The sequence below is a fragment of the Myotis nattereri genome, assembly GCF_964212035.1.
Source record: "Myotis nattereri genome assembly, chromosome: 1".
NCBI lineage: Eukaryota > Metazoa > Chordata > Mammalia > Chiroptera > Vespertilionidae > Myotis > Myotis nattereri.
The window spans coordinates 86,755,631-86,783,598 of NC_138075.1; the positions used below are offsets into that span (position 1 = coordinate 86,755,631).

The following is a 27,968-nucleotide window of genomic DNA, read 5'->3' on the forward strand; positions in this document are numbered from 1 at the left end:
AGGGAGGGTAACATGGAACATTAAGACACAATGCTGGGGAGCTGTGCTTATTAAGTGCTGTGTTCCAGTATCAGAATGTATTTAGCTGGCTCAGCACATGTAGTGGTGTGTGTGTGTGTGTGTGTCTTTTTCCCCATTTCCACCCCCCTTTTTTTCCTTCTTAGACATGCAGCAAGCTACTGCACTCAGCTGTGAAATATTTACCATTGCAAGGCAACATATAATTAAGTGCGGGAAAGATATGGCAGGCGAGTGCTGCCAGAGATCAGCGGACAAAGCATTCAGTTGGGCTTGGGAAAGGCATTGTAGAGGAGGAAGGGCTTAAAGAGGACCTTGAAAAGGAATTGATTGAGTACAGAAGGACAGTGTAGGCAGCACTAAAGCTGTGAGCAAATGTCAAGAGTCCAATGAGTCAGACTTATTTCAGGGACGGTCTGGGAACTGTCTCTGAATCTGGGTAGGAGATGAAGCTGGTAAGGTAGACTGGGAGGCAGCCGGTATGACCTGAAGGAACAAGCCTTGGCCTGCAGGCCAGACCTGGGTTCTGCCACTAGCCACTCAGGTGTCCTTGGCAAGTCATTGAATCTTCTAAGCTTCAATTACTCAGATGTGAAATGATAGTTTCAGACTGAAAATCTCTAAAGTAGCTTCCTATTTTAAGGGATTCTGTGATTCTTTTATTGTGGTCTTTGATGCGTTAGAATAAAGACTTGAATTTCTCTTAATATTGTGGAGCCTTTAGGTTCTGAGCAAGGGAATAACTTAAGGAAAGGGGGATTCGTCACATAAGTAAAGAGGCATTTATGGGCATTAAATTCAGTGAAGGTGATTGACATATTGAGGAAGAAAACTAAAGTGGAGGCTATGTCAGGAGTTCAGAAGAAGCAGAAGCAGTGTGGTTGAAATAGAAATCAAAAGAAGGAAACAGACAAGAGTGGTTGTTTATTCAATTTTTATTGATCATAAGAAACTGTAATAAGGTCTGGGGACCCAGTAATAAGACAGAAAGTGTCTCTATTCTCATAGAACTTAAATTCTAACAAAAGGAAAAACTAGCAGAATTTGTTGATTAACCAACAGGGTATTTGTGTCTTTAAGAGAATGACACTCCAAGGCCAAACATCCAGCTACAAAGTCTTGTTAAAATATTGTAAAAAGAAGGAACTCTTACCATTTGCAACGGCATGGATCGAACTGGAGAGCATTATGCTAAGTGAAATAAGCCAGTCAATGAAGGAAAAATACACATGATCTCACTCATTCATGGTTAATAGAGACCATTATAAACTTTTGAACAATAATAGATACAGAGGCAGAGCTGCCTCAAACAGATTGTCAAACTGCAGCGGGAAGGCCGGGGAGAGTTGGGGGGCAGGAGGGAGGGGGGTAAGAGATCAACCAAAGGACTTGTATGCATGCATATAAGCATAACCAATGGACATAAGACACTGGGGGGTAGGGGAGGCCAGGGGATTGTCAAGGGCGGGAAAAAAAAGGAGACATATGTAATACTTTTTGTAATACTTTAAGCAATAAAATTTGATTTATAATATAGTAAAAAAAAATATTGTACTTTAAAAAAATGGAATACTGTGTGGCCATAAAGAATTATGAGACATATTTATTGGCATAAAAAGATATTCATGATATTTAAGTGAATGAAAAACAATACAAAATAAAAAAATTATGCACCACTTTATATGAAGAGTAGGATTATTGGTGATTTACTTAATGATTCATCATTCAGTGATTATTTATTGAGTGCTTACTATGTGCCAGGCATTGTTTTGAACTCCAAGGATAAGTGGTAAATAAGGAAGACATGGTCCCTGATTAATTTTTTGTCTTATGTTTTCTAATTACTTTTGTAATGAACTCACTACTTTCTGTGAAAAATAATTTTAAAAATATATTTTTATTGATTTCAGAAAGAAGGGAGAGGGAGAAATAGAAACTCCAATGTGAATCATTGATTGGCTGCCTCCTGCATGCCTCCTAGTGGGGATTGAGCCCACCACCTGGGCCTGTGCCCTGACAGGGAATCAAACTGTGACCTCCTGGTTCATAGGTCGATGCTCAACCACTGAGCATACTGGCCGGGCAAAAAAATATTTTTAAAAAACCCAACTTTTAAAAAAATCCTCCCACTGGCATGGTGAATAAGTATGTTTTACAAGGTGTGTAAATATGCTTTATGACTCTTTGTACAAGTGAAGCAGAGAATGCACTGTTATAATGACGCTGTCCTGGCCTGTCTAGTCCTGGTGCTTATGCAAGAGAGGAGGTGGCTCCAGGACACCAGCTTCCTGCTTGGGGTGGGTCAGGGCACCGCCTGCTCTTTGGCAGCCAGAAGAGTCAGAACTCCCAGACTCCTCTGGCCCCAAGGCAAATAGAGTTCCGCTGATTAGACATGCGACTCTGCTGGCTTTTTATAGTCCTTCTGAGGGTTGGTTATTCCAGCCTTGGCTGTATGTTACTTGACACTCCTTTATTGAAGTTGCCTCTCCCGGAAATCTCTGTCATTCCATAAACCCTGGCAACTGCCCTGCAGTGCAGCTGACCTCCCACTGTTTGGAAAACAAAACGTATTCTGGCTGCATTTAAAGGAAGTTTGGGGTGAGTTTGTGGGTAAGGATTTGGCTGTGATACCTTTGTGGGCAGAGCACCTACAGAGGGATCTGGCGCTGGTGACTGCCTAGATTCCAGGGCCCTTACACAAAAGCCTTTGTGTTATTGTTCCCTCTCTCTGCCCAGCTCTTCTATGACTACTACTGACCAAACCTTTCTGCTTCAACATTGCCTCCAATTTTTAAAAGGCAAGAGCCTTGCCCTGACCGGTTTGGCTCAATGGATAGAGCGTCAGCCTGCAGACTCAAGGGTCCCAGGTTCGATTCCGGTCGGGGGCATGTACCTTGGTTGCAGGCACATACCCAGTGGGGAGTGTGCAGGAGGCAGCTGATCGATGTTTCTGACTCTCTATCCCTCTCCCTTCCTCTCGATAAGAAATCAATAAAATATATATTTTTTAAAAAGGCAGGAGCTTTGTGTATGTGCTGAAGAACAAATAAGCAAGCAAAACCCAACAAATTATTTTTTGAAAACGTATTTCATATTTCTTAGAATAAATTGTAATATGTAAATAAACATACAGAAACATACATGAGGAAAAAAATTACCTACAATCCTATTCTTCAGAAATGTTGCCGGGAGCTGGTCCATCCTTGCTGTTTCAAGGGACCTGGCATATATGGCATACTGTTCTTAATATGTTTGCTCACCTTCTTGGCACTATGTGTTTTAACCAAGGTCACCTCTCTGAGAAAGGTTGTTTCCCCAGGTAGGGATTTTCCCCTGAAGTTAGGGAGGGAATAAAACCCCTTAACTAAGTGCCAGGCGGGTAATTAATCACTTTAACTACGAACAATCATGCTTAAGCTACATAATCTTTACTCCCTGGAATGGAGATAAGAAACGCCCTAACCTTTGGAATAGAGATTGATAGGATTGGAATCAACTGGTATAAATACAGATGTAACAAGACAAAAGGACACAGAACCTAGACACAGAGCCTACACAGAACCTAGAGACAGAAGAACTTCGCTGGAGAGAACATGGCAAAAGATCCTGGACAGAAACTGGCCACAGAACCTAGAGACAGAATCTAGCGAGAGAACCTGGTAGGAGAACCTGGATAGAACCTGGCTGAAGAACCTAGAGACAGAACTTGGCTACAGAACCTGGATAGAACATGGCAAGAGAACCTGACTAGAACCTGGTGACAGAACCTGGCTGGAGAACCTGGAGAACCCGGCTGGAGAACCTAGCAAGAGAATATGGACACAGAACCTGGCTGGAGATCCTGACCAGAACTTCGCTGGAGATCCTGAACAGAACTTGGCTGTAGATCCAGACCAGAACTTGGCTGGAGATCTTGGCTAGAGATCCTGGCTAGGCTGCTGATCAACTGAACGCTGTCTCCGTGTCATTCCTTCTTCGCCAACTCCGTCCACACCTTTGGGGACCCCTGGACCTGTTGGGGTTGGACCCCAGCAAAATGTTTTGTTGTATTTTATTTATGTGCTTTACTTTCTACTCACACAGTTGTTTTCAGCTTGTGTTCTACCACTGGACCTGTTGGGGTTGGACCCCAGCAAAATGTTTTGTTGTATTTTATTTACTTTCTACTCACACAGTTGTTTTCAGCTTGTGTTCTACCACTGGTAGCCTAATCATAGATCTTAAGCTGTGTCTGTACCAATAGTTTCCTCTAAGATAGGCCTATTCTTTCTATAATGAACAAATGCTGTTATAATTAGGTGCTGAGCTGCTTTTTCCAATATCAAGAATGGTCTCTTGGCTGTGAACATTAATGACAGAATGTTATTTCAAAGCAGCACCCACTTATTCTTTCATGTCCACTCCAGCTGAGGGAAATCACTGGAGTCAAGCTAGCCAATCAAATCCTCATTCTTTGTTGCTCTTTGATGAAACCCTAGGGGCCTTTTTAATACAGAGGGCTCCTCAGCGTCACTGATGGTCTTGACCTTTCCACCAACCTAAAGGAGAAGGGAGGAAGGCAGTCCCTCTGCACCATATCATCCTACACATACCTTCTACTCTCTGCTTGGCGTGTGAGAATCTTCCAGACCTTTGTGTGACCCATCTGGAACACAAAACCTCCATATAGAATAAATGGACAAGCAATCTGGACAAAGTTTAATTATAGACTTCACTTTTTGCTGGTTCCAGAGATACAGTTTCTTTAGGAATTTCCCTGTTGTCTACCTTATTTTTTTTTTTTTTAAAATTTGAATTCATCTCTTTCCAAAGTAGGCCTCTCTGTATCTGTTTCTTTCAGCTGAACCTTGCTTTTGCCTTCCACTCAGAGTCTGAATTATTTTTACAAAGATGTTAAGCAATTCTAAAGAAACAAGATCTTCCTGTTTGGGTGTACCAGGTTTTTAGTTTGTTCTACTCAGAAATCATCTACTGCTATCCCCTTGTATTAACTATTGATAATTCCATGTGTCTCTAATTTCCTAAAACAGGTCTTTTCCTTTAGCCATTTATTTCTGGCCACATATTTTCTCCTTCTATAGTGGCAAACTGAGTGCTTGAGTGCAGCAACTATCTCATTTTAAGTCACTTATTCATCATTTTTCTGTCTGTGATTTTTTTAAAAACTCTTAATAGTATACTATTTAAAAACCACCTTCAAACCCTACCCCCTCACCCCTTTTGGAAAGTAGATAAGGTGTAAATTATCTACACTAATAAAAAGACAAAGATGCTAATTGACTGTACCTTTGCTATGCCCCAAGCCACACCCACCAGCCAATCAGAGCGACTATATGCAAATTAACCCAACCAAGATGGCAGCCACGGAGCTGGAGCAAGCAGGAGGCTTGGTTGCCCCGGTGATGGAGGAAGCCAAGCTTCCCGCCAGCAGCTGTGTGTTCTGCTAAAGGCAACAAAGTTTCAATTATAGATGACAATAAATCCCAGATACCTGCTTCCAGCCAGCCTCCACTGGGAGCTTGGGTGGCTGGGGGCCATGGCCAGCCTGCAAACAGCCATCAGCCCCTTACCCAGGATGGCCACACCCTCATGGAGTGAGGGTCCCCACTAGGGGCCTTGGCCAGCCTGCAAACAGCCATCAGCCCTTCACCTAGGCTGGCCAGGCATTCCAGCGGGGACCCCCACCCTGAAGGGTGTGTGGCCAGTCTGAAAATGGCCCTCAGCCCCTCACCCAGGCTGGCCAGGCACCCCAGTGGGACCCCCACCCTGATCTGGGACACCCTTCAGGGCAAACCAGCGGGCCCCCACCCATGCACCAGGCCTCTATCCTATATAATAAAAGGGTAATATGCAAATTGACCCTAACAGCAGAATGACTGGGAATGACTGGTCACTATGACACACACTGACCACCAGGGGGCAGACACAGTAGCTGACCCCCTGGTGGTCAGTGCGCTCCCATAGGGGGAGCTCTGCTCAGCCACAAGCCAGGCTGTTGGCTGCCAGCCGAGTGGTGGTGGTGGGAACCTCTCCCGCCTCCTTAGCAGTGCTAAGGATGTCCGACTGCAGCTTAAACCTGCTCCCTGCTGGCAAGTGGACATCCCATGAGGGCTCCTGGGCTGCCAGAGGGATGTCTGACTGCCAGCTTAGGCCCAATCCCCCAAGGAGCGGGCCTAAGCCAGCAGGTAGTCATCCCCCGAGGGGTCCTAGACTGCGAGAAGGCACAGGCTGGGCTGAGGGACACCCCCCCCCCCCAAGTGCACAAAGACCGTTAGGCAGAACTACCAGACAATCAGAACAACCAGTCGCTATGACGCACACTGACCACCGGGGGGCAGATGCTCAATGTAGGAGCTGCCCCCTAGTGGTCAGTGCATTCCCACAGCGGGAGCGCTGCTCAGCCAGAAGCAGGGCTCAGGGTTAGCGAGTGCGGTGGCGGGAGCCTCTCGGTGCTAAGAAGCAGTGAGCCAAGAAGTAAGAAGCAAGCAGGCGAGCAGTTAAGAGCGAGGGGTCCCAGATTGTGAGAGGGATGTCCGGTTGCCAGAGGGATGTCGGACATCCCTGGAGGGGTCCCGGATTGTGAGAGGGCGCAGGCCAGGCTGAGGGACACCACCCCCCTCCCACACCACCCATGCACAGGACTCTAGTAGAGATATAATATGCTGCGTTATCCTTGTAAATTTTTCTTGCAGTATTTTCTTACTCTTATTTTCTTCATATCCAGCTCATTCACCCCTTTCACTGTTTCTTTAATTTTATTAGTCATTATTAATTTACTTGTACATGTCTGAATTTTCACTAGAAATTTACAAGGTATTTTCTGCCTGAGGTTAAATTGGGCACAGAGGCATAAGACTTAGGATACTGTCAGATGGACCTTATTAGTCACAGATTAAATATTGAAAGGAATGACCTGAGGCTCAGTTGATATTTGGGCTTGCTCAGAGCTCATTTATTGGTTCTGCTTTTCCTTTTGTGATCTTTCTGAAATCCTTCTCATTATTTGAGATGAATGGAATTCTGTGTGTATAATCAGAGCAAAAAAGTTCTTCCTCACTAAGTTTATAGTCAATCTAAGTAAGCAATAAGGTTAAAAATGATTTTATAGGTAAAATTAATCTGGAGGTTTGAAAAGTGCATTGAAATTGAATTTCTTTCTTAGCTGGTTGCTGATTTCAAAAGTAAAGTACCATGTTCTTTAAAGAGCCGAATCAGTGTTACAGAAACTGTTTGAATGGATCCTTCATTCTCCATTGTGGTGTGTCATTGGGGCATTAATAATGGATGGTTGCTGCACTTGGTAGTCAGATACATTACTTTGATCTATTTTTATTTCCCAAAGGGGCCTCTGGAAAAGGGCAATGAGGGTAGATTTAAAGCCACATTATTGGAATTCAATAACTTTCGTCGTGCTCTGTATGCGTCGTGCTTGCTGAAGAGTAGTTCTAATATGGAGAGTCAGTCAAGCATGGAGGAGGCAAAATACCAAAATGGATTTTTATAACTAAGATATAAGCTGAATTCTATATTTTAATTTAGGCCCTGTTGCTCAGCATTAACATGTTAGATGTATGCATTTTGCTCTTTTTGATTCTGAAGATGAAGGGATGAGCACAAAAATAAAACAAATTCACCAGTATAAAGTATTTGGTTGATGGAAGCAAACAAAAAAGTTCATATAAGTCAATTAGCAAAAGTTATATGTTTCAGTAATTCCCAAGCAGTTGTGAAGGACTGAAATTTTAGTTGTGTAAAGTATATCCCCAAGGGAACACTGAGTCCTCTTTATTTTTTATTTTATTTTTAATATATTTTTATTGATTTCAGAGAGGAAGGGAGATGGAGAGAGAGATAGGAACATCAGTGAGAGAGAAATATCGATTGGCTGCCTCCTGCACACCCCATACTGGAGATTAAACCTGCAACCTGGGCATGTGCCTTGACTGGGAATCGAAGGCGACCTCCTGGTATATGGGATGACACTCAACCAATTAAGGCATACTGGCTGGGCTGAGTCCTTTTTAGATGGCTTCACTTCTCTGGTAATTACATAAAGGCCATAGCAGCTTGAAAGTGGAAGATTCTAAATCCTAGGGTATTGAGGTCACTCCCAGAGATAAACAATGTCTTATTTTTTTCAAGACATTGAATCTGCCCTGAGAAACACCCCCTCCCTTTTGGGTTTGTGTAAAAATGTAGAAGGGTATTGATGATCTAGTCAGTCATACTCTTGGACAAATCAATCAATCACATTAAAAAGGAGAGAAGACGAGTGATATTTACATTTCATTTCTGTTGTTTAATATCTTTCCCTTACCTATGTCTTTATTTAAAGAGTGATAAACTTAAAAAATGAAAGCAAAGCAGAGTTAAATGTCTTAATACCCAGCTGATAATGATACATTATTCATCTGTTAGTACCTGGCTAATAGCACCTGGCCACCTGACAGATCCATAAGAGAATGATGATAGTATGGCTGTGAATGAAATGACCTGTCTCTCCCTACATAGAAAGAATGCTGGGAGTCTGAGGATCGTGTTGTTTTGACAGTGATAATCAGTCACCTTGATATTGTACTGTGCATAGTTTGACCTACATTCCTTGACTGTCGTTTCACCATGGGAAATAACTTTATCTTTTTGTTATTGTTTAACTTTTACATTTTTCACAAAAGAAAATTTCTAGTAGAAAAAATTTAAAACAATGTGAACAGTACATTAAAAATCACTGTGCCCTAGCCGGTTTGACTCAGTTGATAGAACATCGCTTGCAGACTGAAGGGTCCTGGGTTTGATTCTGGGCAAAGGCACATACCTTGGTTGCAGGCTCCATCTCCAGCCCTGGTTGTGGCATGTGCGGGAGGCTAACAATTGATGTGACCCTCTCACATTGATGTTTCTATTCTTTCTGTCTCTCCTCCTCCCTTCCACTCTCTAAAAATCAGTGGAAAATATCCTTGGGTGAGGATTTAATTTTTTTAAAAAGTCACTTGTAATCTGCGATCTAGAGAAAATACTACGAACAGCTTTGACATATTTTTTAGTTCTTTCTGTAATTTTTAATATACTAGTAACTCTTTAACTTACTTTTTCTCAATTAACAATATGTCTTGAATATCCAATGCCATTCATTATATTTTGCAACATCATTTTTAGCATCTGTGTAATTTTCATTATATGGATTACCACATCCTGTTAAACCAATCTCCTCTTTTTTGATCTTTCGGTTATTAAAAACTTTCATCATTATATACACTCTGTGATAGCATTTCAATAGATAAATCCACTATTGCCTCATTAGATATTATTAGGAGTGAAATTATTGGGTCACTGGAAGGCAACAGGAGCTTTCTAGGAGGTTAACTGATGACATGCATCCCCATCTGCCTTACGTGAAAGGGGAGCATTGGCTTCAGAATCTGGATTTGTTATGATCTCATTTACAGTGTCTTAACCATAGCCTCTGAAATTAGTTCTTCACAGGCCTTGATCCTTTGAGGTCCCATTTCCTCTTCTGGACTCTTGGATGTGAGACTAAAAGCTTGTGTCTATAATGTAAGCTTCCCACAAGCATGTTGTAGGTGTTTAAATACAAATCAACAGCCAAGCCACTGTTGGTATTTATGTGGGGGAGGAAGACATAGAAACATATCCTTAGAAGCTGTGTCATGGTCTTAGTGATCTAAATATATAAAGAGTACATCTAAGAAAGAGGTTGACCTTTCCAAGGTCACACCATGAGTCAGCAATGAAATCCAAAATAGAGCTTTCATTTTTAAAAGTTTCCCCCCCCCAATATAATACATATTTATGAATAGGTCAAGAGAAAACATTTGTAAATGAGCTCGTAAGATTATTTATAATTTGAAATGCTCCAAAAAATTTTAAGAGAGTCACTGGAAAATTTTCCTCTTCCAAAAATAAATCTAAATTGCTAAAAGGTATTTTATAATATTTTAGAAAATGAAATCTTAAATAACTGAAATGAAGAGAGAGTAGTGAGTGGTATAGGCAGATGAAAATGAGCCTGATAGGGGAGAGAGAGAGAGAGAGAGAGAGAGAGAGAGAGAGAGAGAGAGAGAGATTGATTTTGCCAGCAGCTGGGAAATAAGAGGTGGAAGAGTAATGGGTTGACTCTACCATGGTTACTAAGGAAAACACCACCAAAGGGGCTCCTCAGGCATTAATCCTGGGGTGGGAGGATGGGGTCTTGGCCCTCATTTGCAATGATCTTCCCTTCTCAGTCTGTTGATGTGGATCTGTGCTGTTATTTTAGATCTTTTGGCAGGGTCACTTGCAGGAGCCAGAGAGCTACTTTCAATATCCCCAGGACTGGTCTCAGGTCTTCTGATTCACAATCTAGTACTCATTCTACTACAGGTTGGAAATAACAGTCATATTACAAGGATTTTCAGAGACACACAAAAGCTTCTGGGCAACTGAGGCTCTGGGTATGCATTATATAAAGGGTATACAAAATAAAAGAGGAAAGGACACCAAAAAATCTTAGCACTTGAGAAAAGAGATCATTCATCCAGCACTGTCTTTGTATATGAGGAAACAGGTTTGGTGATCTATTGGGAGTGATAACCAGTACCCATAAGGGCCAAGAACTCAGACTTTCTGACACTCAGCCTGGTGCAGATTAATCTAGATACATCTTGTGATTCATTTATTCTTTCTCATGATCATCTTCAAACTTCTATTTTCATGATTTGTGAATTCAGTATTACCAAACTCAGCGTGTATTAATACTCTATGAAGCAACATCTAAAAATGCAGTGCTTGCCAGACAGGAATTTCCTAAGGCAGACAGACCACAGAGAAGTAGACAGAAATGACAGGTAGGCCACTGAACAAACAAAGCAAATATGTAAATTGTATAACTTTTCCATATGAGATGGAAAATGAAGAGATCATCACTTTCCATTTCTTTAAAAGAGAAAAGCCATGTTCATCATGGGGCAGCCCTAAGCTAATAGGTAATAGGAGTCATCCTATCCCCTTAGTTGCCGTATTGGAAAGGAAACGAGTGCTTTACCTGGCACACTCAGCACTCAGGTGCACGGTGCAGTTTTGTTGGTATATTGTTGGTAGCACCTTTATTGGATTTTGTTCTTCTGCATGTTCTGCGAGGTCTGCAAAGACTCGGAGGAGCTACTGAGGCAGGAAGCCTCAGGGCATGCCTTCAAAGACCGAAGGGCTTTCCCTCCCTGGAAGAAAACGAGTGGTCATGTGGTTCACAGCCCTATTTTCCTTGAGGCTTCTGTTTGATGTCCTTCTCGAAGGACTTTGCAGATGATAAATGAACTTACAACACCCCCAAGTGTTTAAATTGTCATATGAACTGTAGTAAATGGGAGACTATGTTATAAGTTCTGTTCTCTCCAAAACCACTTAAAGACAAACCAAAGGTAACCTTGCTCTCTTCTGTGGTAACAAAAGGCACCTCGAGCAGGTATCTTATAAAGGCCTGTTCCTAGTCATTTGCTTCAGGGACAGTATTAGTAGTAGTTTTAGGGTAGTATTAGTATTATTATGATAAAAGCATCATATGTATAATGTGAGATAAAACAAATGAGTTGCTATGGGGTCTTCTAATTCTATCACCCTATGTGTTCTTGGGAACCAGGACTCTGGCACAGAAGAAAGGGGCTACAGATATTGTATAGAAGGACGTTAGGTGAAAACCTTATAGTCATGAATTTGAGTTGGAAATATCAGTTATGAATTCATAAGGTGTTTCATTTTTAAATATGCATACTTCCTAGCTCTGTTAATTATAAAATCATAGAAATAACGACTAACCCAGTAGTAATGAGCATCCCTACTTCCCAGATGGTAGTTTGGAAAATTTTTTCCATTAAAGGAAACCAAACTTCTTAGAAAAGTGGCTGATTTCAGGCTTGACAATGTGTGAGATGGCAAAGAAGCTTTCAAAGGCTACTAGGCTAGCCAGCCTAGTCAGATTGGAGGCCATCCGCTGACCAAAGGTGGACAGTCTGAACTTCAATAAGGTTAAGAATTGCAGTGGATCAAAACCCATCAAGTATGTTTAAATCTATGAGTACACATTGATATTAACTAAACCAGCTGGCTGGTTACCTTCTGAATGTGACAGAGAACCAAGTCATTATCTTGAACACTGTAAAGAAAAGAATTTGTTGTGATTTTCCTTTATGAATTATATCACTGTAACGAATAGTTGATAAAGCAAAGCCTCTTCTGATAAAGTTATTCCAGCTAATGAATGAAAGCAAAATGATGGAATGAGTGTATCATCACTTTGTAACCCCCATATATTTATTAACAGTTTTAGGCACAGAGCAGCAACTACCACACTAGTTGATAGCAGCTTTCAAGAAGGAGCAAAAACCAAAGCTAAATGCCTCTTGATAAAAGAACATACTGCTGCCCGGCCGGTGTGGCTCAGTGGCTGAACATCAGCACATGCACTACGAGGTCACCCATTCGGGTTGCAGGCTCGATCCCCGGTAGGGGGTATGATCAATGTTTCTATTTCTCTCTCCCTCTCCCTTCCTCTCTCTAAACTAAATAAAGGCATATTTAAAAATAAGATAAAGTATCAAAAAACAACAACACAATGCTACTTATAGTTTTGTCAAAGAAATTGAACCTGAGATGAATCAGGCCTCAGGATCTGGCTGCCAATTTGAAGAAAGTAAAGAGATCTGAGGAACCAGCACACTGACTGCTTCATGTAGCTGCAACGAACACATCCAAATGGTGGGAAACTCTGCAGGCCTAATGCCCCAGGATCTTTAATGGATAAATTATACTAAAAAGAAAGGAACAGAGATGGAATCTGTAGATTAAAAAATACTTAAAAGACATATTGAGTGAAAAACTGGCCAAAGGTAAATTACAGTATCCGGGCATGCTTACTTGGGTGATGAAACAATAGCGATACAAGAAAGTGATTGCTCTGCAGGTCAGGATGGCGGTCACTTTTGGAGGGATGGAAGGTCTGTGACGGGGAGGGGCACATGGAGGCACTGCGGGGGTGGCTGGCCAAGGTCTAGTTTTTGGCATGGGTAGCTGCTGCAAGGCTGCTTACCTTATCCATAATTTACTAAGCTGTGGGTTTTTGTGTGATATTTTGTATCTGTTTCATTCTATAATAAAAGTGTAAAAAGAAAAAAACCACACAGGAAAGAAAGAAAGCCCATTAGAGAAACTCACAAAACTGATGCTGCCAAGAGCTGATCCCAGCACTGTCAGCGGTGCGGTGGGTAAATGAAGTTGTGGGAAATTGTGTTCTGGGTACAAAGAATGTAATAGTAAGTCCACCTGCAAAGACATCTGTGCACTGTTAGCAGCGGGCTCCCGTTCAGGTTGCTGGGCGGCTTTGGTCTTACAGTTGTGTAGCAGCAGGCTTGGTGGAGCTTCGTTTCAGGTAGAGTCAGGCTAGACGGCCCATTTCTGGCTCAGCATGCTTTAATGTGTGGTGTCTAGAACACCAGCCTCGTGGTGATGCAGGTTTCAGAAAATGCAAATTCCTTGGTCCCCTCTCTTCAAAAGGAGCAGCCCTGGAAGCTGCATGACTAGCAAGCACACTGTGGTGTGAGCGGCATCATGACTTCTCTGCCTGTTTCTACACAAAGCCAGTTTTATGACGATATCTATGGGGAATTACAGCTCAGAGGAATTTCAGAGAGTTGGTGCCATCGGTGTGATTTTCATCAGTGAATGAACTTTGGCCTTGTTGTCAGGTAGGACACTAAACGTGACTGTGACTAGGCAACAGCTCAATTAGAGAAACATTTTCTCCAGTGCACAATAGCAATTGTCAGATTTTCTCTCATCTTTGTGCTCAGGGTTCTTCCCCTCGCACGGCAAAGCCTGGGATTAGGAATTTAAAGTGATATCTCAGCCAGTGAATCATCTGAAGCTTTTAAAATGACAATTCTATACTAACACATTCAAATCATGGAAAACAGAACAATCCAGATTTGGATGTGGCCAGGCATAACCAGACAGAATTTGGGCTCGCTCCTTTCTTTCAGAGTGTGAAAGCAGATGTGTGAGGCCTGCCACGTCTGTAGGCAGCATTTTCATCCTCCTCTTTCTACCATCGTCACTCTCCCAAATCCACATGCTTTTTGGCACCAATCCTAATCAAAACAGATGATACGATTTCAGTAACTTTTGCTGATTGAGTGCTGATTAGCGAGGATACATGTGGGAAACTAAACTAGGACTTGCAGTTTTAGGCATTTCACTTTGACTTGTGAAATATAATATTTTATCTGATTGACTCTAATTCCAAAAACATCATCTGGACACAGCCCACATGCACGGTAGTGCCCCAGCAGAGTGACATGATTCTCTGCTTCCGGAAAGCTACTCTTTCATCAGGGAGATGGGCAGGTAATCGCTAATGGTATCAGCAAAGTCATTTCCACGTAAATAATGTCATTTTAGCTCTCAGCTCACACTTTCAGAGTTTTAGGAATTTGAAAGGATAACTGCTGTTCACAACCACAGAATTCCTGATACTTTGAAGAGAAGTAATGTGATGGTCTGAAACAGTCTCAGCCTCCCTCCCACCACCCTTCACCCTGTCATTCTCAGTATGACAAGCAAGAAACTAGGACCGTTAGAAAGTGCACTAGTATTTGCTAGAGCAGCGACTTTCAACTGGCACGCCACAAGAATTTCTTAAAACATGCAATACCAGACTATTTAGTCAGGGGCACGGACTTCTTTCCCTTAGGTGGTAAAAAAAAAAAAAAAAAAAAAAAAGGACAACAGCCCATACAACATTAGCTGTCTGGTATGAATGAATAAAAATTATAGCTATTTTTTGCCAGATCTGCAAAAAATATAGCATATTTTTTGGTGTGCCATCGAATTTTAGTAAATAGTTTATGTGTGTCATGAGATGGAAAAATATAGCATATTTTTTGGTGTGCCATCGAATTTTAGTAAATAGTTTATGTGTGTCATGAGATGGAAAACGTTGAAAATCACTGTGTTAGAGGAAGGGAAAGAAGGGGGCAGACTACTTTTGGGGAAATAAAAATACTGTCATAGGAACATCCATCAGTCTGTCTTTCGGAGAAAGTACAGTTTTGATAGCCAACTGAAGATGACATTAATAGTCTGCAATAGGATGCTTTTGTATAAAGTTGCAAGTTTCAGTTCAAAAGGTTCATTTATTAGGTATTTTGTTTTTAACAAGTGACTGCTGTTCCCTTCATCTGTATTTTAAAATATAAAGTACATGTATTAGGTAAGACTCTCCTTTCAGCTTTTTCTAATGAATACACACGCATATGGTGAGCATATGGACGGGCAAAGACACTTTTCTTTATTCATTTCTATAATTGCCAGTAAACAAAATGAGCAGTCATGATGACATGGCATTTTTCAGTGAGACTTAAATATGTACGCGAAATACATCTTATATTTACTTCTCTTTTGCTTGGTATCTTTAAAGCATGAAAACTTTTCATTCTCAATGTAGTGGTATGCTTTGGATAGACGGGTTCAAGATTTCTGAAACTATGACAGGAAAAAGATGGAAGTGAAAAAAGGAGCGAGGAGACCTATCTTTTAAAAGTAGGCCTTACTTTGTGTGTGTGTGTGTGTGTGTGTGTGTGTGTGTGTGTGTGTTTTGGAATACCATCTGAATGTGTCCTGCAGTAAGACAAATGTTAAGGCAAGAGTGTTTTGAGACAGTGTACCTATTTTTATGGGTAGAGATAGAAAAAAAGGGTTGTAGATAAATGAAGAAATGCCAAGCAATTACTGTTTGTGCCTGTGGAGAGTCAGGTTGTAGGGGTTGGGGGGATTTGCTATGTTTTCTCATTTGGGGATGCATGTTGGGAAGGAAGAAGAGGAGAGAACTGGTTGGGGCTGCATTTGTGGGAGTTCATGAAACTGGGATGCCACGCGTTGCTTCAGTACCTGGTGAGGAAGTTGCTGGAAGGGCAGGTTTCCTTCCAAATGCACAAGGAGCCTTAGAGATGGGTAGTTTTACAGAATGTCAAGCCACAGACACAGAATTTCACGAGGAAATCTTCAAGATGTTTTGAAAAATTAATTGTTGGAAATAGGCACGGCGGCCTCATGATGAGGCAGCAACCAGATCTCCTCCCAGGGACAATTAACAGAGCCGAGGAGGTCACAGTTAGCATTAGTACGGTAGGCGGTTAGAGAAATCACAGGAAGGGCATCCTCATTTCTCTCCTGTGTAAGTGACAACTGGACATTCTGGTTAAATACATAACAGTTATCTTAACCGCCCTATCTTTCTGAAAGAAACGATACAACTACAAAATATACAACAATCTTACCAAAAAAAGGCACCTCTCCCACATAAATATCGAACTATAAAGAAAAATACTGACTCATCCGACTGGAGTTTATTTGTAAACAGTCTCAGGTCAAGTCAGTGTTGTGTCAACTACTTCAGAAACCACTGAAGATTCCCGTTTCAGTGACAGGCAGCAGCAGCTGCAGTTGAGACCACAACATATCTAGAAGTTTGAGTGAAGTGGGCAGTTGGCAACAAAATGTCTTCATGAATTTATGGTGTGAGTGATTCTGAAGGCTATAGGACAGTGGTTCTCAACCTTCCTAATGCCATGACCCTTTAATACAGTTCCTCATGTTGTGGTGACCCCCAATTTCATTGTTACAAATTGAACATAATTAAAGCACAGTGATTAATCACAAAAACAATATGTAATTATATATGTGTTTTCCGATGGTCTTAGGCGACCCCTGTGAAAGGGGTCAAGAACCACAGGTTGAGAACCGCTGCTATAGGAGCTACTGTGGAGTATGAGAATTAAACAAGAAAATGGAGAGTCTAACTTACCCACATTACAGTAATATCTATGGAAAAAAATCTTACTCAACTTTGAAGGTAGATGGTTTGAGATGGGCTCCAGTTTAACCTTGTTTCCTTTTGTCTGAAAATCCTGTGGAAGCTATGGAATTCAGGCTGATGACTGTAGTGCCATGACCTGCAGAGCTGTGCTCCTTATAATTTCCAACAACCTGAAGGGAGTGTGGGACCCAAAACAAGTATTTATATGCATTTAATAAGGGACTATAAATTTGTTTTCTTTTCTGTTGTTATTTTAAAATTTATGAAACAGACAGATTAACTTTCTTCTTTGGTGTACCTGCCTACAAATTTAACTCATGTGTAGATTTGTGTAACTATCTCCACACTCAGTATGCAGAACAGTGCCATCACCTCAAAAACTCCCTCAAGCTGTCAACCTGTATTCATGCTCCCCCCACCTCCACCCTTGGCAGCCACTCAGCTATTCTTCATCGACACCATTTGTCTCTTGAGAATGTCATATAAGTGGAAATATACTCTGTGTCACCTTTTGAGACTGTGTAGTGTATAGATGTTCCATAGTTTGTTTATCCATTTTCCCACTGCAGGTCATTTTGGTTTCGGTGTTTATGAGTAGACCTTCCTTTCATTTTTGTGTTTATCTAAGCTTTCATTTCTTTAGTATAAACCCCCAGGCATGAAATTGCTGGGTCATATTGTAAGTGCATCTCCAACTTCATAAGAAACTGTTAAACTGTTTTCCACAGTGACTGTCATTTTGCATTCCCACCAGCAGTGCAGCAAAGTTCCAGCTGCTCTGGAAATCCTCAGCACTTGGTAATTGTTTGTTCTAGTCATTCCACTAGGTGTACACCTATTGGACCACAGTGGTATCTCATTGTGGTTTTAATTTGCATTTCTGTAATGGTTAGTGAGGATGAACATTTTTTATGTGCTTATTTGCCATCATTATATCCACTTAAAAATTTTTGTTCAAGTCTTTTGCCTATTTGATAATTGGGTTGGTTGTTTTCTTATTGTTGTTTTGAGAGTTCTTTATATATTCTAGATATAAATCCTTTGGTATATATATATATATATATATATGATTTGCAAATAGGTTTTCCTGGTCTTAGCTTATATTTTCCTTTTCTTAAAAAATATCTTTTGCATAGCAAGAGTTTTAAATGTTGATGAAGTCAAATGTTTTTCTTTTATGGATTCTGTGTAATATACTGTATGTAGGAAGTTGGTACCAAATCCTAGGTCTGTAGTTATGGAGACCTCTCTGATATTGGCTACTCCCGAGAATGCTCTTCTCATCCCCTTGGTTGTCTCCTTCAGGACCCAAACATTACTTCCTTAGAAGAGAGTTCTTGCCCCTTCCTCTTTGCACCCCTGGGCACAATTATTTCCTTCTCTGTGTGCCCTCTGTGAACACTTACCTTCCTGGCTATAATTTTTATTTCCATCCCCACCTCCTACCAACCAGGGAACTCTAGGGAGCAGGCTCTGGAACTATAACCTTTGTGTGCCCTAGCACATGGATTAGTACATAGCAGGTACTTAAGGCATTTGCTGAAAAAAACCCAGAAACAATTATCCTTCTATCCTTTATAATTATGGGATAGGCTAAGGACAATTTGAGTATCTGTAAAAATGTTATTGCTGGAAGGGCATTTAAAAATTATCTTCAGTTTGTAATTATAGGTTTCTTAGTCTTTGAAACATCTCTTGATTTAGTCATCTGAATGAGCTTGCTGGAGAACATTTTTTTCTCAGAAGAAAAACTGTAAGACAATGAATGACATCTATGTAGAATTATGGGAAATTTTAAGTAGTTAAAGCTTTAGTAGACTGTAGGCACCTACTAGAGAAGAAGGGAGCTAGTATGAGGGCAAAAGAGTAATGATCAGAAAGTGGCAAAGAAGCTGTGAGGCCTGTCCTTCCCCATCAGCTCTACCCCTCCATCTCTCAGGTGAGGCCTGGGCTGATAGGTAGCATCCCTTGGGAGGACAACAGGGAAGCAAGGTCCTTGGGCAGAGTCAGGGTTTGGTAAGACCAGGAGGTAGATAATACAATTATTCACATAATTCTTCTGTGAAGAGGTAAAGGAGTGTTTTTACCAGGGGATGGGGTTATTAGCCAGAAAAGTACAGAGAATTTGGAAGTGGTCAGCAGTGGGTGGAAGGGAGTTTTCCAAGGCAACACAATACTGAGCATCCTAAGAGGACAAAGGAAGCAGGGCCTGTGCTTTGAGGTGGTTGAGGTATCAGGAATAGGAGGTGTGAGGGATAAATGGAGTGGATGCTCAAAGCAAGCATTAGCTGAGACCCCAGGCAGTATGGGATATCTGATGATAGCAGTTAGAGGCCTGCTTTCTTATGCTGAAAGCAGCAGAGATAGCTAATATGCATATGATTGGTTCCCAGGTGCTGGTTAATAGGGTCATGTTGTTTTTGCCTGAAGCTCTTTCGGACTGCATGTGCTCATGGGCCACATTTGTAAGAACTTCACTTAATTTGGACTCCAAAGTCTATTCAGTTTAAACTTTTCATCTCTTTCAAGTTGTTATTGTCACCAGTTTGTATCACTGTCATCAACTGGTTCTTGGGTTTCAAGAACTAATATTGGAGCCTTTATTGGAGTTGCACAGTACTTAATATTCAAAATTCAGAACAACTCTCTATCATTCTTCAATAGATTTTTTTTGGCCTATTTTCACACATTGTTAAATAAGGTTACATTTTAGTTTTTCTTTAAAAACAAGTAATTGAATCACGTGGAATCAGCAGGCTATGTTTCCAGCATAGAATGACTGTTTTGACACTCATGATAGGGCTTCAGAACTCAAATGCTATCTTAAAATGTTAGCCTTACCCCAAATCATCCATTTAAAAAACAAACAAACACTGATCATCACTAAAAATGGGTAACTGAGCAGGTTCAGCTGACATCCGTATCATTTTAATGCTTAATTGTCTCAAATGCTCACATAAATATCACTATTGATGCTGCTCATTCCATGTAGCTGCCTCGGATGGCACAGTGGAGTTTGGCAACTTGTAAGGGCGAGTGCCATATCAGACACCAAATCTGCATGCCTAATAGTATGTGTGGGAGAGATTGAAACCTTGAGTTAGTAATGTTTCTGTTTATATTGTCTCTGTCTTACAGAACAAACTATTTTGTCTTTCTTCATCCTTGGGGTTTCTCTGGCTTTCCTTCTTAAGAGTGATTCTGCTTGCAAAGTGTGGGATGAAATTTAGATATCCATCATGAATTTAGGGATTAACATTCCTTGTGGGAATGTGACAATTGTTCCTTACATCGAAGACCCCGTGGTTCAGTGACAATAGGTGGTAATTCCTCTGGAACACAGATTCTAGCCCATCTTTCCTCATGCTTGGTGTCTGGATGAAGCCTCATCCTGAAACATTGTGTGTTCCATGGAGCTCGCCACCAGCAAAAAGAATAGCTGTTGGCTCACTTGCCAGAATCACAAACTGTAAATAAAGAGAACAGAGAGTGGATTTGTGAGGTGACCTCTCAGCTTGGCACCTGAAAGGATTTTGGTATCTGAAAGAATAAGAATTTTTGTGGGTTAGGAAAAGATCAACTTACCTGTATGCGCAAAAGGCCCGGTGCCCAGGAACATGGCCTGCAACTAACAAAGGCCCACTCTCTAACATGTGCTCACCTGACCTGCTGGCCCTGATGACTGGTGTCAGGTGAAGAGGTGACCTTTTGGCAAAGAAGTCATCCTATCTTTGCTTTATTTTTTCCCCACTGCAGGACATTTGCGAAGATATTTCTGATCATGTTGAGCAAATCCATGCCCTCCTTGAGACTGAGTTCTCCCTGAAGCTGCTGTCCTACTCTGTCAATGTGATTGTGGATATCCACGCGGTGCAGCTCCTCTGGCACCAGCTCCGGGTCTCGGTGCTGGTTCTGCGGGAGCGCATCCTGCAAGGCCTGCAGGACGCCAATGGCAACTACACCAGGCAGACGGACATTCTGCAAGCTTTCTCCGAGGAGACAGCTGAGGTGGGTATTTTTTTGAAGCCATATCATGTGTTGTCAAGTGTGACTTTTTGAGAATGTTTTCATCACAGAGCTGTGGGGTAGGAATTCTTTGTAGGTAGGTAAGCAGATCCTGAGCTGGGCTTTGAACCGAGGTATAGTGACAGAAGCTCGGGCACTTTTAATGTGAATGAAGCTTTAGATCAGAATTAACTCACACCTACCTGATAGTTTGCCCAGAAACCACCCATACTTGTATTAATTTGGCTCCTTGTTCCCTATTTAATTTATACTTATTGAGCACTTACTATGGGCCAAGCATTAGGTGCTAAGAATATAATAGTGAACAAAACATAGTCTTTGCTTTCGAGCAGTTTAGAGCCTAGCGGGGGATGTAGGCACATGAACAGACATTAAGGCCATACGGTGATAGGTCTAGCTGATGCACTGGAGGACAGAGAAGGAGCACCTAATTCAGACAGGAAGCCTTCCCAGGAGTGAGTCTAATCTGAGACCTACAGGAGAATCGGGATCAAACTGGTGAACTGAGGTGGAAAATGTCTAGACAGAGGGAATGTCAGGTTCAAAGGTGCAGATGTAAGACAGAGAATGACAGGCTCAAGGAGCTACAGATAAAAATGGAGCAAAAAGTTCAAGGGACCAGGAAACAGGCTTTAAACTAATAGGTAAGGGAAGTCAGATCGTGAAGTTAAAAAGCCATATTAAAAAGCCACATTGAGAGAACTGGACTTTAGTTTTAAGACAGTTTGTTCAGGGAATAGACATGATTAAATTCATGCTTTAGAAAAATCATTCTGGATGTAGTGAATCAATGAACTTTAGAATTTTATACAATCAACATATTTAAATTTTTTGTAGTCATATTAAGTGCACTTTAACAAATTTGTTGTTGTTATTCTTGATGCATGGCTTAAGAATGAATACTGTAAATTTGAACCCACACAAATTCTTTTATTCCCCAATAAAATGGACACATATTACAGAGCAAAGCATTGTGCTAGCTAATTAGGCAGGGGCTGTGTGTGTAGGGAGATAAATAAGTAGGTAGGTAGGTAGATACATACATACATACACACACACATCGATACCATATATGGATACATAGAGTGTGCATGTATGTATATAGTCCCTTGTCTCTCAGCACCCAGTTGAGAGCTCCACTGTTGGTTTTGTGGAAGATATGTATTGTACAAGTTTATTAGGAACTTATATGAATATATAAGATTAAAAGGCCTTATAAAGAGTGTTGCAGAGTTCATTAATTTATTAATGTTTTACTGGCTCCAACATTACCAATAAGCAAAACAGATCTGTGTCTAGTCTCATAAATAATTTATACTTGTTGATTATCTATATGTATAAAACCCTAATATGCAAATAGACCAAACAGCAAAACAACCAAACAACTGGTTGTTATGATGTGTGCAGAACATGGTGGGCGTTGGCCGCGGTGGGGTGGTGGAGCAGGTGAGCGGGGGCACCAGACCAAGGCGGGGCACTGGTCACTGTCATCTAGGGGAGCCTCTGGTGGTTACTGAAAATTCTTTGCTTCTTTACGCTGGCCCAGCTCGCACCTGCTGCCAGTACCAGAGCCGCTGCTGGCACCCGGCACTGGCCCTGATCACTCAGCGCCATCAGCAGGTGCGAGCAGCGGTTGCTGGCCCTGATTGTGCCTCAGGGCTTTTCCACCTCCCCCTGCTCCTGAGGGGCAATCAGGGCAAGCAGCCACCTCTCACACCCACTGCCGGTGAAGGAACTGCTCACACCCGCAGCCGGCGCCCGGAGCTGCCACTCGCACCCGCTGCCAGCACCCAGCGCCAGTCCCAATCACTTGGTGCCATCAATGGATGCAAGTGGTGGCTGCCAGCCCTGATCACCCCTGAGGGCTTCTCCACCTCCCCCTGCTCCTGAGAAGCGATTGGGGCAGCAGCCACCGCTCACACACGCTGCTGGCGCCGGCCCCAATTGCTCCACGCAGTCAGCATGGAGTGGGGCTGCTGGCAGACAGGGGACTGGGGGCTATGGCAGGAAAGGCTGGGCAGGGGCACAGAGGATGGGCCAAGACCCACCCCTGTGCCCACTGCAGCCTTGAGGCCCACAGTTTCTTTCAAGGTGCATGAATTTGCACACTGTACCCCTAGTTATTTTCATAACAGTGATGATCTTTCTGTGGCAAAGATCCTGAAAGTTAATGGGAATCAAAATCTATTAGGCTCACTTCTAGCATTAAGTCATGACCTTCATTTTCATTTAGCTTTCCCTTTTATTGTGACAGTGACTGAGGTGATACTGACTTTGGCAGAGTGCTTGTGTATTCATATTCATACTACAGGCCCAATGCATGAATTCGTGCATGGGTGGTCCGGCCGGCCTGGCCCCAATAGCGGATTGGGGCTGGGCCTGTTGGGAGGAGGAGATGGAGGGAGGTTGGCTGGCCAAGGCCGGGCTGGCTGGGGGTAGGGACCACAGGCAATTGGCAGGTGGGCTTCTTCCCCAGTTGGGGTGGGGAGCCGATTAGGGGTGGGGCCAGCCATGGGGAGGGGCTTTGGGCAGTGGGCCAGCAAGCCCTGCCCCTGAATGGGGTGGGGCGGGGGGCAATCAGGGGTCAGTGGCTGTGGGAGGGGCCATGGGAGGTTGGCCGGCCAGCCCCACCCCTGATTGGTGAGGGGGCGAGTGATCGGGGGCAGAGCTAGCTGGGGGGAGGGGCTGTGGGCTGATCAGGGTGGTGGGGGCTGATCAGGGGTGGGGCCGGTCATGGGGAGGGGCTGCAGGCAGTTGGCCAGCCGGCCCTGCCCCTGATTGGGGTGGGGGGCCGATCTGGGGTGCGGCCAGGTGGGGGGAAGGGCTGCAGGCCGATTGGGGTGGGGTGGGCCAATTGGGGGTGGGGCCGGCCAGGGGAAAGGGCCATGATGGGGGGGTTGGCTGGTGGCCCCACCCTCGATTGGGGTGGGAGAGGCTGATCAGGGGCGGGGCCAACTGGGAGGAGGGTCACGGGAGATTCACTGGCCACAGTGGATGTCATGGTGACTGGTCATTCTGGTCGTTACACGTTCTGGTCGCTACACATTCTGGTCGCTGGCTTTTTATATATATAAATGGGGTGTCAGTCCCCAGATGCCATCCCTCTGAAGTAGGTACTCTTGTGCTTATGGGAGACTATGAAGAATTCCTACTGGCTCACTCTGCCCTAAATCTGGTACCTATGAGATGAATGATAATGAGGTGAAGATCATAGATGGGAAAGGTTTGTCTAAATGCTGAAGAGATCTTTCCTTAGATATCTACCTGGCATCCCTGACCTATGCATTCTTTTTTTGTTCCTCCCCATGTGTTCTGCTGGCTCTGCCCAGCATCCATTGAACAGTCATCAGATCTTCCCACTTTCTACTACTAGAGGGACATTAGAAATCACTGAGTCAAACCAGTTCATGTTACATATTCTTTATTCATTTAATAACCATTTACTGATTCCCAACCCTTGTTGTGGAGCTGTGGATATATTGTTATATTGTTGTTAGTTTTGTGGAATACGTTTACCATGCATATATTTGAATGCATATCATTAGTGAAGTAGTATTCCAAGAATGATGAAAAGCAATTGTGGTACAGGTACAGGCTGCTATTTTCACAGTTATGTTGCAAGTAAGTAGTATTAAGGTTTTCACAATGTGAGCTCTGCAGTTTTTTACAGATTTAATTGGAAGCAATTTCATACATTTGCATGTTTAAAGTCAGTGTTTAGTCTTGTAACAATATGCTATACGAGGGATAAAGGAACAGTGAATTCTTAGCCATCTGCTTTGTGGATATTTTTCTATGAATTAAAACGCTGTCTCCATTGTCATCTTTCCCGAAGCTGTGGATTCCTGATCCTATTTGTTTGTGTTTTTAGTGTGACTCCATGAGAACATTTCAAAGACTGCTTAGTTTTATTTGTTTCTGTCAGCACACTGGAATTGTGGGAAACTGGAAGGGAATTAGAATAAAATTCTTGAATTTATCAGAATAAATTCAGCTGTAAAAGATTTATAGAATGAAGAGGGAAATGGCATAAAACATGCTGATAAACTAGAATAGTAGATGTCCTTCCAATAAAGGCGAATGCATTTGCCCTTCTTGGAAATTGGTTGAGTTTCAAACCACATTAAAGAGTAAATTTGAAAGTCGAGAAGAAAGTGGCAAGTTCTTTCTCTTCCTGTCCTGGCTAAAACAAAATATATGATTTTTTAACTTAAATATAGAGCAGACCATATCTTGTAAGCAAATTGGCAAACACCTTACTAAAACAAAACTAACCAAACAAATGAAAAACACTTTAGGGTAAAAATCACCTTCCTATATAATAAAGAGCTAATCCTATATAATAAAAGACTAATTTGCAAATTGACCCAACTGTGGAACAACCGGTGAAACAACCGGTTGCTATGATGTGACTGACCACCAGGGGACAGACGCTCAATGCAGAAGCTGCCCCCAGCCCAAGTGGGGCCAGCGAGTGGGCAGCTCCAGGCCAGCCAAGGCGGGTGCCAGTGGGGGCCCTCCGATAGCCCCACCAGTCACCCCACAGATTGGCCTTGATCGCTGGCCAGGCTTAAGGACCCTACCCATGCACGAATTTCGTGCACCGGGCCTCTAATAAGCTAATTAGACCAAAGAGCAGAACAACCATCTGACAACCTTCCGGATGAAGCCGTGGCTGCGAGATGCCGAGCCCCTTGCATGAATTTTGTGCATCGGGCCTCTAGTCTATAACAATAAAAGCACAATATACTAATTAGACTGGGCATCCTTATGGATGTCCTTCCAGATGACCTTCTGGATGATGCCTGGGCTGTGAGGGAAGCCAGGGTCCCAGGTGCCTGACAGCGGCCAAAGGGGAGCCTGGGTCCCGGGTGCCAGGGGGAAGCTGGTGTCGGCAGCCAAGGGAAGGAAGGCCTACTCGTGCATGAATTTCATGCATCGGGCCTCTAGTTGTGTAATAATGTGTTATACTGAAATGTTCTGTATTTTAGTTAGTATGATAAGCATTTTTTAAAATTTATTAAGGGTAAGGGATATTAAAAATAGTTGCAGTTTATAGATGGAAAAACTGAGTTTAACAGAGGTTAAGTGAATGCTTTGTAGGGAAATAGGATATAAATTTAGGAATAATTAAATAAAACAAACAAAACCAGCTTTTAACTGTTCTCTGTTGTAATAATAATTCTTCTCCCCCTCTATCCTGTCTTCCCTCCCTTCTTTCCTTCCTGCTTTCCTTTCTCTTTTCCCTAAATATTTATCAATTTTCTATTACATATAAGGCATTAATCATTCAAAGAAGAATAACACATGTTAGGAATCACATTCAAAATTTCATGAGATTCATGGGATGACAGGTGCTATTATTCTTATTTAGTAGGTGATATTATTGCATCCATCTTACAGATGAGAGGACTGAGATTGAGAGAGACAAAGTCACACAGGTAGTGCTAATTATTAACAACAATAAAGTGAATAAATTACCCATCAGTAAAGTGAATAAGTTACTGTCTGCATAAAACATAACCTTCATCTGAGAAACTGCTTCATGACATATTAAATGGAGGTATATTTGAATTTAGACATTGCTAGGCAGCCATGGCAAGCTAATGACACTACACAATTATATGTGATATTTCTGTTACCCTACCTCCATATCCACCTGAAACTTCGTTACTTCCATGCTTTAGAAAACTATCTGGGAATGTGGTCCAGAAGAAAGCAATAGGACTACATACATTGGTATAACTAAGCAATATTTTAAGAAATGAAACTTATTAATTATTGATCTGCTCTCAGAAACTTCTGAGAACTTTGTTTTTTTAAAAAATTGCTTCTGCATGATGAAATCTGTAACAATACTTTTGAAAAATGCTCTTTAATAACCAACTGGGTTAAAAAAATATAGGTAGATGGTTGTCACTTGGTCTTTAGGATATGAAATAGATATGCCATGTGCTGTTTTTTTTGTTTTGTTTTTCAGGGAGGGATTTTTTTCACATTAAAAATGCAGTCTGAATTAAAAATAGTTACCCATGAGTGACAATCCACCATGCACAGAAATAGTTGGCCTGGGCGGGAACAGGATGGGAGAGGGTTTACCTTGGAGCATTAAGTGTTTTTGAGTGCAGTATTTTGTTTTCCAAACAAAGGACTGGGTAGGGAAGGGGTCTTCAGGGGAAGACCTAGGAAAAGGGAGCCATACCCTATTCTCTGATATGCAGTCTCATGAGTGCCCCTCATTTTCTAGCTAGACAGTGTGCCTGATCTTTAGGTTCTATGACCGTGAAAATGTGAACCAAAGCTTTCCCAGGGCTACTGTGTCCCAAGCCTGTCCAGAAACAGGTGGCTGACACTTTCAGTGTCTAAGTTTTATCCGAACTCTCAAATTCCTATTTCTCTACCCATCATAGAAACACTTTTTCTTAATGCTTCTCTAACCTCGCTCAAGTAGCCACAGTGCTGCGCCTTTATGAGAAATCGGGTAGAAAATAATGCAAATTTCAATTAGTTAGTAATTTAAATATCAACTAATGGGATAGCTTGGAACTTACCCATCACTTATAATACACTTTTAAAAATATTTTTTTATTGATTTCAGAGAGGAGGGGAGAGGGAGAGAGACAGAAACATCAATGATGAGAGAGGATCATTGATCAGCTGCCTCCTGCATGCCCCACACTGGGGATCGAGCTCGCAACTCAGGCATGTGCCCTGACCGGGAATCAAACCATGACCTCCTGGTTCATGGGTCGATGCTCAACCACTGAGCCATGCCGTCCATCTCGGCTATAATACATTTTCAAAAAGGAGTAATTTCTGAATACTAAGCCACTAAATTAAAAAAATAAAAACACAACCTGCCTTTAAATTGGAATCCCCAACATTACCGTATTTTTTCATGTACAAGATGTTAGTTTTTTCTAAAATCATTAGACTGAAAATCGAGGGGCGTCTTATACACAGAAGTCAGCCGAGGAGGGAGCCTGGCGGGTTCGCAGCTTCCCTTACCTGTCAAACAGTTTTCCTCCAATCATGAGTCTTATTGTTACTGACGTCAGCTGAT

General features: G+C 42.2%; 1 protein-coding gene across 1 annotated transcript in view; it reads left to right on the plus strand.

Moving 5' to 3' along the window:
• Positions 1-27,968, plus strand: part of AKAP6 (A-kinase anchoring protein 6) — a 509,747-nt gene that overhangs the window by 186,202 nt on the left and 295,577 nt on the right. The window contains exon 4 of the mRNA XM_081089857.1: positions 20,636-20,887. Coding sequence (XP_080945983.1) covers positions 20,636-20,887 — 252 coding nt within the window. The remainder of the gene's footprint in view (positions 1-20,635; positions 20,888-27,968) is intronic.